Source organism: Carya illinoinensis, chromosome 16 (assembly GCF_018687715.1).
Source record: "Carya illinoinensis cultivar Pawnee chromosome 16, C.illinoinensisPawnee_v1, whole genome shotgun sequence".
NCBI lineage: Eukaryota > Viridiplantae > Streptophyta > Magnoliopsida > Fagales > Juglandaceae > Carya > Carya illinoinensis.
In genome coordinates, this window is record NC_056767.1 from 5695336 (window position 1) to 5705886 (window position 10551).

General features: G+C 37.9%; 2 protein-coding genes across 2 annotated transcripts; both read left to right on the forward strand.

The window, feature by feature from the left end:
• The first annotated feature begins 1186 nt into the window (after positions 1-1186).
• LOC122298483 (F-box protein GID2-like) lies at positions 1187-1963 on the forward strand. The gene has a single exon (XM_043108245.1). The coding sequence runs from the start codon at positions 1300-1302 to the stop codon at positions 1651-1653; it is 354 nt and encodes a 117-aa protein (XP_042964179.1). The 5' UTR covers positions 1187-1299; the 3' UTR covers positions 1654-1963.
• Positions 1964-4093: 2130 nt separating this feature from the next.
• Positions 4094-5097, forward strand: LOC122298441 (F-box protein GID2-like). Its single transcript, XM_043108170.1, has one exon. The coding sequence runs from the start codon at positions 4207-4209 to the stop codon at positions 4900-4902; it is 696 nt and encodes a 231-aa protein (XP_042964104.1). The 5' UTR covers positions 4094-4206; the 3' UTR covers positions 4903-5097.
• The last annotated feature ends 5454 nt before the right edge of the window (positions 5098-10551 follow it).

The window sequence follows — 10551 nt, forward strand, 5'->3', positions numbered from 1 at the left end:
AATCTTAGACGAACCGATCTTAAGGATTTCTCAATTATTTATATATAGTGGATTACTGATAGTGATATAATAATACCAATAACTATTTAACAACTAAAATGTTAGTGCTTAACTTATTTATAATTTATGTATGTTAGTGATAATATGTTAGTATCTAATTTATTTATATATTTGATTATCTGTGTTAGTGATAATATATAAATGTTATCAAATAAGTCTTAATTCTATGTTTTCATGATGGACATAATTATGAGACTACCTCAAAACTCAGAATACTAAGTACTATAAGATTAACCTTTTAGTGAGATGATATAAAGTCAAACCTTAAACTTCAAAGATGCTAAAACGGATTGATTAATGGTCTAATCCATACATGCCAAGTCTAAGCCACATCATGTAAGTAGCCGAACGAGAATCTTGAATGGGCTTCCACTCCATCCACCTGCAGAAGGGGCTTCCAGTCTTACTCAAAACCACAAGCCTCTGCGTACCCAAACAAAGCCTTGGAATCCTCGAAGCAAGAGGTGAAAAAGCAAACAAAGGCAAGGCCGGCAAATGAAGCCAGAGTGGTTTGACATGAAACAGAAATGCTAAGCACACGCGTGGGATCCAGACAGTGGATTTTATATTTTAAAAATAATTACAAATAAATATATATATTTTTTATATTAAAGAATTTGGAAAGGAGTACGAGACAGAACCAAGTCTTGAGCATTGTCGATGATTTATTTATTTTTATATATAAAATTACATATTTTAAAGATTGATTTTGAATATGAAGAAAAATTTCTATATTAAATTATGTATTTTTTGATTAAATAATAATAATAAAATAATAACGAGAGAGAAGAGAAAAAAAAAGAGAGAAAAAGAGAGAAAAGAGAGAGTTGGGAGGAGAGAGAAAAAATAATAAAATAATATTTAAAGAAGGAAAATGACATCTTCAAATATGAATAATTACTGTTTATAGTTATTTAAAATTATGAAGATAAATAAATCAATATAAATAAAATTGTGGCAAGTATATTCAAATTTAACTTTAAAAATAAAGATAAATATACCATTACTAGTGCTCTAAGGCTGCCTCTTATTCTATTTAAATCACGTGCTCTTGTTTAAATAAAATTTTTTAAAAAAAGTTATGTTATATATATATATAACATATTCATTTTTACAAACCAAAGCATTATTCATTTTACTTTACCAATTAGTACTGCCGGTTCTTCAATTTATCATCTTTCTCTCATCTTCAGCACAGCACACATAGCCAAATTCAGACACACAAACAGAGCGTCTGCTATGAAGCGTGCACTCATGGCTGACGATGCAGCGGCGAATATTGCGGAAGGCGAAAAGATGAAGAGGATTAGGGTTGACGAAGAGGAAGAAGATGGGGAAAAAGGAATTGGGTTTGTGAATCTGGATGAGAATCTGCTGTACGAGGTGTTGAAACATGTGGACGCGAGGACGCTCGCGGCGGCGTCCTGCGTGAGCAAACTCTGGCACAGGACGGCGCAGGACGAGCGGCTCTGGGAGCTGATCTGCACCAGGCACTGGGCTAACATCGGCTGCGCCAATCAACAGCTCCGATCTGTGGTCCTCGCTCTCGGGGGGTTCCGTCGTCTCCATTCCCTTTACATCTGGCCTCTTTAATCTGTCCCATCTATATCTATTTGTTGTTCTATTCCCTTTACAATGGTTAGAAAATCTCCCTCTATTATGACTGATCTGTATTCCCTCTCATTGGCCATTTTTGCCGTATATAAGGCACCTATTCCTTCAGTAAGTAGAGGATTCATTAGACATGGTTTTAAGAATTTTTTGATAGCTAATACTCTGCCTACATGATCCCGAGCCACTAGACCAAGTCCTACTCTTCCTCTTCCTTTATTTAGACTTGCATTCCAGTTAATTTGGGTTACCCCTGAAGGTGGAGATTGCCATATGTTGTTGATATCTGCAATCCTTCGATTCTGTGTTGTTGGTTTTTCTTGTGCTGCTTTAAATTCTTCAAGAGTTTTCCTTGCTGTCTTGACTAAAGCATTAGGGTGAATAAATGAGTTTTCAAATATCAACTGATTCCTCCTATACCACATGTTTCTTGCTATTATTGAAAATAGTGCCATTGTATCTTGATCACATTTTGACATTAGTGCCTCGACCAATTCATTGAAATTTACAGACCCGATAGAACATTTTTGTAGAACAGATGAAGCATGACTCCACACATCCATTGCTGAGGGACAATTCCATAGAATATATGCCACATTTTCTTCCTCTTTTTTGCATATAGGGCACTTAGGAGATTCAGAAATTTTCTTTTTGGCAAGGTTCAATTTTGTGGGTAATGACTCAAGGCAGGCTCTGCACATGAAGTTCTTTGTTGCATTTGGGATCTTAAACTTCGAATAGTTGGTCCATTCTGCATTCTTAGTAATAGAAGTTGATGGTTGATCTTCACTCGTATTTTTTAGCTCCATTTGAAGATGATATGCACTTTTCACATTGAAGACTCCATTCTTGGTTCCTAGCCAAATTAATTTGTCTTCAGCACCAATGGAGCTAATTGGGATTTGAAAAATAGTTTCAGCCTCATTTTCCTCAAATACTTCCCTTATCAAGTCCTTGTTCTATTGTTTTTCTGATTGGTTGATAAGATTTGCTACTTTAGCCTCCCTCGACAGCATCTGGCTTGTAGATTGGACCTTGTAAGATGATGGACTAGGAAGACACCTATGTTGCCAAATGTATGTGCTCTGTCCATTGCCTATCCTCTAAATCGATCCCTTTTCAATTAGGTGTCTAGTTGAGCAAATACTTCTCCATATGAATGATGGTTTGGTTCTACCGCCACCAAGTTCGGTTCCATCATCCAATAAGTTTCTTTAAGATTTCTTCTAGCTTCGAGGGGGAGCGAAGGCGAAGGGGGCTGCCATTTTATTTTATTTTTGCCAAGTTGATGTAGTGCATATACAGGATAGTTATTGTGGAAGCCTAGGTGTCACTTTGTGATTGGTGGGCTGTTATATGAAGAATCTTAGACGGACCGATTTTAAGGATTTTCCAATTATTTATATATAGTGGATTACTGATAGGGATATAATAATACCAATAACTATTTAACAACTAAAATGTTAGTGCTTAACTTATTTATAATTTATGTATGTTAGTGATAATATGTTAGTATCTAATTTATTTATATCTTTGATTATCAGTGTTAGTGATAATATATAAATGTTACAAATAAGTCTTAATTAGATGCTTTTCATGATGGACATAATTATGAGACTACCTCAAAACTCAGAATACTAAGTACTATAAGATTAACCTTTTAGTGAGATGATATAAAGTCAAACCTTAAAACTTTAAAGATGCTAAAACGGATTGATTAATGGTCTAATCCAAACATGCCAAGTCTAAGCCACATCATGTAAGTAGCCGAACGAGAATCTTGAATGGGCTTCCACTCCATCCACCTGCAGAATGGGCTTCCAGTCTTACTCAAAACCACAAGCCTCTGCGTACCCAAACAAAGCCTGGGAATCCTCGAAGCAAAGAGGTGAAAAAGCAAACAAAGGCCGGCCAGCAAATGAAGCCAGAGTGGTTTGACATGAAACAGAAATGCTAACCACAATCGTGGGATCCAGACAGTTGATTTTATATTTTAAAAATAATTACAAATAAATATATATATTTTTTATATTGAAGAATTTGGAGAGAAGGACGAAACCAGAACCTCTGGAGATTGTCTTATACTATCTAAGTCATGTGTTCTTGTTTAAATAAAATGTTTTAAAAAGATTTATGTTATATATATATAATATATTTACTTTTACTTATTTCTTAAACTGAAATGATTAGTAAAAATAATTATTTTATATTAAAAAAATAAAGTAATCAATTATTATAATTAATAAAATATATAAAGATATATAAAAATCACCGCACATATTTTTTTTTTTTTAAAAAGAGAAAATAAGAGAAAAGAAAAGATGACGCATTTGCTGCTGTAGACACGACGCACAAAATGGCTGCAACCATCAGCGGCAACAAAACAAACACAAGGCGAGCGGAGACAGATAACGATGGGACAAAGTCGTGAATTCTCAAACAGCATTCATTTCTCATCTTGTCGTCTTCGAACGTCACCAAAAACACCAGCGAGTGCCTACTCTCCACCCCCCCTATCTATTATGCACGCATCACATGGCCATAACCCTCCTTTTCCCCTTCCCCACCTTTACAAACCAAAGCATTATTCATTTTACTTTACCAATTAGTACTGCCGGTTATTCAATTTATCATCTTTCTCTCTTCTTCAGCACAACCCACATAGCCAAATTCAGACCCACAAACAGAGCGTCTGCTATGAAGCGTGCACTCATGGCTGACGATGCAGCGGCGAATACTGGGGAAGACAAGAAGATGAAGAGGATTAGGGTTGACGAAGAGGAAGAAAATGGGGAAAAAGGAATTGGGTTTGTGAATCTGGATGAGAATCTGCTGTACGAGGTGTTGAAACATGTGGACGCGAGGACGCTCGCGGTGGCGTCCTGCGTGAGCAAACTCTGGCACAGGACGGCGCAGGACGAGCGGCTCTGGGAGCTGATCTGCACCAGGGACTGGGCTAACATCGGCTGCGCCAATCAACAGCTCCGATCTGTGGTCCTCGCTCTCGGGGGGTTCCGTCGTCTCTATTCCCTTTACATCTGGCCTCTTTATAAGTCCCAGTCGTCCGGCTCGTCTTCTTCCCTTCCATCATCGTCGTCTTGTGCCCCTTTCGGACCGATGATGGGATCGAAGCTGCCAACTCGGTGGGGAAAAGACGAGGTTCATCTCTCGCTCTCGCTTTTCTCTATTCGCTACTACGAGAAGATGAACTTCAAGAACGGAGGCAGATGATTTCTATCATCCATTAATACTTCTAATTGCAGTTTTCTTTTTCCTTGGTGCCACTAAGTGCAGCATTTGATTTCTTTTATGGTTTTGATTTTTCACATGGGTCGATATCTAGATCCGTATGCTATGTATTAGCGTTTCCTCGTTGACTTTTTGAGCTTCTTGTATAAACTGAAATGGAATTGTCAAATTTGTGCATAATTATGTCATAACGAGGATCATCCACATCCTGTTATATTCTCGTTCTTGATTCATTGGGTTGCTGGGAAATTTGTGTTTGGAAGCTAAGAAAGAAAGAGAGGAACAACATGAGCAAACTGGGCAATGTAGATGTCGATTTGCTTTTGGGGGAAAGAGGAGGGGGGGTGGTTGGTGGGGTGGGATGGGGTGAGGTGGAGAGGGTGGAGGGGGAGGCTAGGCAGGATTTTGTGGATGCATTTTCCGAATACCCACAAAGAGAGGGTACCAAAATGTCCGGAACTGGCCAAGCTTTCTGGCATTTCCCATAGCCTAGTCTGCTAAGGACACCCAGATGAGTTCGTCATAGACTGTATCTGCAAAAAGGGCCAAAATCCATAGGGTGACCATGTTGTCTTATTGTTAGTCCCTATTCGTTTGAGGAATGCATCAGTATTGAACTGGCAGCTATGGCTGTATCTCTTTGGATTCATTCCGTGCCTGTAGTTTTGACGACAAGAAATCTCGAGATATTACAAACGCAAGATGTCTTTTTATTCGTTCCATCCACATGACATAAATTACGATGAAATGATTCTCACCGAAGAGATGCTACCTCGGAGAGAATGTCCGCAAGACGAACTTACCACTTGTTCCTATTGAGAGTGGCACAGACGAAAAACAGAGCTGTGGGAAAACTTAATTGTATATTCGAGTAATGTAATTATATATACACGGTATGTACTATTTATATATTACAATGTGCAATAAAGAATAAAGAATATTCTGACAGTAACAATCCTAACAGAATGAGAGTGACATGCGTTTATTTTACCACTATGCTTTTATCTGGTGGAACCTTGGGTAGCTGGGTCTGTTGTGAGCTCAATAGTTCCAACTCCTAAAGAGATTACCTTTTTATTTTTTATTTTTGAAGAAAACATCGACTATAATTCACTTAACAAGGGGTTACAAGTTCCATGTTGTCTGAATAGACAAACCTTTCTACTACATCATCTGAGATTGATATTGCTTATTTGGCAAGATTATGGGCATAAACATTGCCTAATCTTTTGACATGTGAGACCCTCCAACTAGGTAAAGATGAAAGTCTAGTTTTTATATCACTAATGATCATTCCCACTCTGTCCCATCTATCTATTTGTTGTTCTATTCCCTTTACAATGGTTAGAGAGTCCCCCTCTATTATGACTGATTTGTATTCCATCTCATTGGCCATTTCTGCCGCATATAAGGCACCTATTCCTTCAGCAAGTAGATGATCCATTAGACATGGTTTTGAGAATTTTTTGGTAGCCAACACTCTGCCTACATGATCCTGAGCCACTAGACCAAATCCTGCTTTTCCCCTTCCTTCATTCAGACTTGCATCCTAGTTAATTTTGGTTACCCATGAAGGTGGAGATTGCCATATTTTGTTGATCTCTGCAGTCCTTCGATTTTGTGTTGTTGGTTTTTCTTGTGATGCTTTAAATTCTTCAAGAGTTTTCCTTGCTGTCTTGACTAAAGCATTAGGGTGAATAAATGAATTTTCAAATACAAACTGATTCCTCCTATACCATATGTTTCTTGCTATTATTGCAAATAGTGCCATTGTATCTTGATCACATTTTGACATTAGTGCCTTGACCAATTCACTGAATTTTACAGACCCGATAGAACATTTTTGTAGACTAGATGAAGCATGACTCCACACATCCATTGCTGAGGGACAATTCCATAGAATATGTGCCACATTTTCTTCCTCTTTTTTGCATATAGGGCACTTAGGAGATTTAGAAATTTTCATTTTGGCAAGGTTCAATCTTGTGGGTAATGACTCAAGGCAGGCTCTCCACATGAAGTTCTTTGTTGCATTTGGGATTTTAAACTTCCAATAGTTGATCCATTCTGCATTCTTAGTAATAGAAGTTGATGGTTGACCTTCACTCGTATTTTTTTTAACTCCATTTGAAGATGATATGCACTCTTCACATTGAAGACTCCATTCTTGGTTCCTAGCCAAATTAATTTGTCTTCAGCACCAAAGGAGCTAATTGGGATTTGAAGAATAGTTTCAGTCTCATTTTCCTCAAATACTTCCCTTATCAAGTCCTTGTTCCATTGTTTTTCTGATTGGTTGATAAAATTTGCTACTTTAGCCTCCCTCGACAGCATCTGACTTGTAGATTGGACCTTGTAAGATGATGGACTAGGAAACCACCTATGTTGCCAAATGTATGTGCTCTGTCCATTGCCAATCCTCTAAACCGATCCCTTTTCAATTAGGTGTCTAGTTGAGCAAATACTTCTTTATATGAATGATGGTCTGGACCCTACTTTTGCTTTCAAGAAATCTGTTTTTTTTTTTTTTGAAATATTTCTCTTTAAGGACCTGTGATGCTAGTGATTGAGATTGTTGCATAATCCTCCATGCTTGTTTAGCTAACAATGCAGTGTTGAAGCATTCAAAGTCTCTGAATCCCATTCCTCCAGCAGTTTTTGCCTTTCCCATTTGGTTCCATGATACCCAGTGTGTCTTTCTTTCCATTTGTTGTTGGCCCCACCAAAAGTTTCTCATAACCTTATTCAGCCCTTGAAGAAAGGTCTTAGGCAATTTAAATACACCCATGCAATATGTTGGTAGAGCTTGAATGATGACCTTGAGTAATACCTCTTTTCCAGCATGTGATAGGAGTTTATTTTTCTAGTTGCTCACTCTACCTCTTACTCTGTCCATAATTCCTTTAAAAGCTTGATACCTTGACTTGTTTATAAAGGTAGGTAAGCCAAGGTATTTTTCATGTCTTTGAGTAGCTCTAAGGCCTGCCATATCAAGTATGTGATCTTTAGTTATCTTCTTTGTATTTGCATTGAAGAATATTGAAGTTTTGTCCTTGTTGAGTTTCTGTCCATATCTTCTTTCATATAGGTCCAGCAAATCAAGCATCCTTGCCCATTCAAATGCATTGGCACATTAGAATAACAAGCTATCATCTGCAAAAAATAAGTGGTTAATGCACAACATGCTCCTGCCAAATTGGAATCCATGAATTTGCTTTGAGGCTTCAGCTGGGTACAATAGTGAGCTCAGAGCTTCTGCTACCAGGATAAATAGATAGGGAGATAATGGGTCTCCCTGTCTTATTCCCTTAGTATTTTGAAACCAAGATTGTGGAGCTCCATTGATGAGTAGGGAGTAGGACACAGTTGAAATACATTTCATTACCAATTCAATCCATCTTGGGTTAAAACCTATCTTTTTCATTGCAGCTTTCAAGAATTTCCACTCCACCCTATTATGTGCTTTGCTTATGTTAAGCTTCAAGGACATGTATCCTTGTTGCCCTTTTCCTTCAGTTCTCATGGCATGCATGGCCTCAAACGCCACAATTACATTATCCATTGTTAATTTGCCTGGTACAAAGGCACTTTGAGTGAGAGATATTATTTGAGGCAATATGATTTTCAGTTTGTTGGCTAGGGCTTTTGAGACTATTTTGTATATGACATTGCATAAAGATATTGGCCTGAATTTAGTGACAGAAAGGGGATTTTTGACCTTAGGAATCAGAACTATATAAGTCTCATTGATGCAGGTCAGGTCTCCTTCATGGTTTAGGATATCTAGGACAACTCGAGTTATGTCTTCTCCCACTATATCCCAATGGTTTTGATAAAACACAGCTAAAAATCCATCGGGTCCAGGAGAACCTAATGGATTCATTTGAAATAATGCTGTCCTTACCTCAGTCCCATTGAATTCTTTAGTTAAGTGCCTATTCATTTGGTCATCAACTTTCTTCTCTAAAAACTTCAAGCATTCAAGGATCTTGTCAGGTTGGGAAGTTGAAAAAAGCTTCTTGTAATAAATCTCGAATGTTTCTGCAATATCCTCTCTGATGCAAGCTTCAGTTCCATCCTTTCTCACAATTTTCTAAATTTCATTGGTTTTTCTTCTTTGGTTTGCAGTTCTGTGGATGAATTCTGTATTTCTGTCTCCACCTTTGAGCCATGCTTGTTTTGCTTTTTGTTTCCATCTAACATTTTCTGCTTCCAATAGGGCTTCTATTTCTTTTTGCTCTTGTTTGACTGCTGCTGACAGATTTCCCATGTTAGAATTCTGCATCTTAGTAAGTTTGTCCATCTTCTCCTGAGTCTGTCTCCATTGTTTGTCAATAGAGTGTTTCTTCCAATTCATTCCCGGAATCCTTACAATTTTGAAGTTTATTGTGTATATCTTACATAAGATCCCTGCCATGGAGTGTTTTGGTTCCAACTCGATTTTATAATTTCATTGCATTGTTCCCTTAGTTCCTAACTGGACTCATATTCTGAATATCTTGGTTCTGCCTCCTCTTTCTCTTCTTCTCCTATCCATTCCATTTTCCATGTTGAAAACAATAGGACAATGGTCAGAAGCTTGTGTTGCCAGGACATTAATCCAATTCTCAAAAAATTGGTTGATCTAGGCTGAGTTAGCAAGGACTCGATCCAGTCTTTCCTTGGTAAATTGAGCTCCCTCCCTTCCATTATTCCATGTGAATTTTTTCCCTTCATATCCTAGATCACTTAGATCACAGAATTCCATTGTTTCCCTGAAGTTTTCCATTTGTTGATAAGGCTTTGAAGCTGCTCCTTGTTTTTCATGTTGGTGTAGTACCTCATTAAAATCTACAAAAAAAATCCAGGCTTTGTCATTGGTGGGTTTGATCACTCTCAGCAGCTGCCATGTATTGTTTCTTTGTGAGGTTGAGTGGTGTCCATAAAACCCAGTTAAGTGTAGGAATGTTTGGGATCCATCCCTTTTATAAGATAAGGAGATGTGATTGTGGGAATAATTTTCTAAGTAGATCTCATCTGTGCTATTCCATATAAATGCAAGTCCTCCACTTAGTCCTTTACTCTCAACTACAAAGCTACTGCCATAGCCCATTGAGTTTCTGACTTCTTTTACTTTCCTTCTTCCACACTTGGTTTCTATTAGGAATATTACCTTTGGCCTCTTTGTCTTCACCTAAAAGTGAAGTTCTTGGATTATATGAGGGTTGCCAAGCCCTCTACAGTTCCAGCTAAAGCCCATCATTGCTGTTGGTGGAGCTGCACAGCAGCCTCCACCAACCCAGTCTCACAATTGCCTTGTTCCTTTTCCTTTTTTGTTTTCTGTTTCTTGCCACTTTGATTCTTCTCTCCTCTTATATTGTCCCCTTCTCTCTTTTTATGACTTTGGGTCTCATTTTCAAAAATTGTTTGAGATTTGCGGTTTGCTTCTCTTGTCCTTCTTTTCCATGTGTTTCCTGTAGGTTTGGTCTCTTTCATGTCCAGTTCTGCTGTATTTAATACCACTGACTCCTCTTTATGGCTAGTTAAGGTGAGTTGGGTCAAGCCATCAGTTTTTGAGTTGTATTCCATTTCTGCCACGTGATATTCCAGTTCCATCCTTCCCTCTTTACTTTCTTTGTTTATACCTTCTGT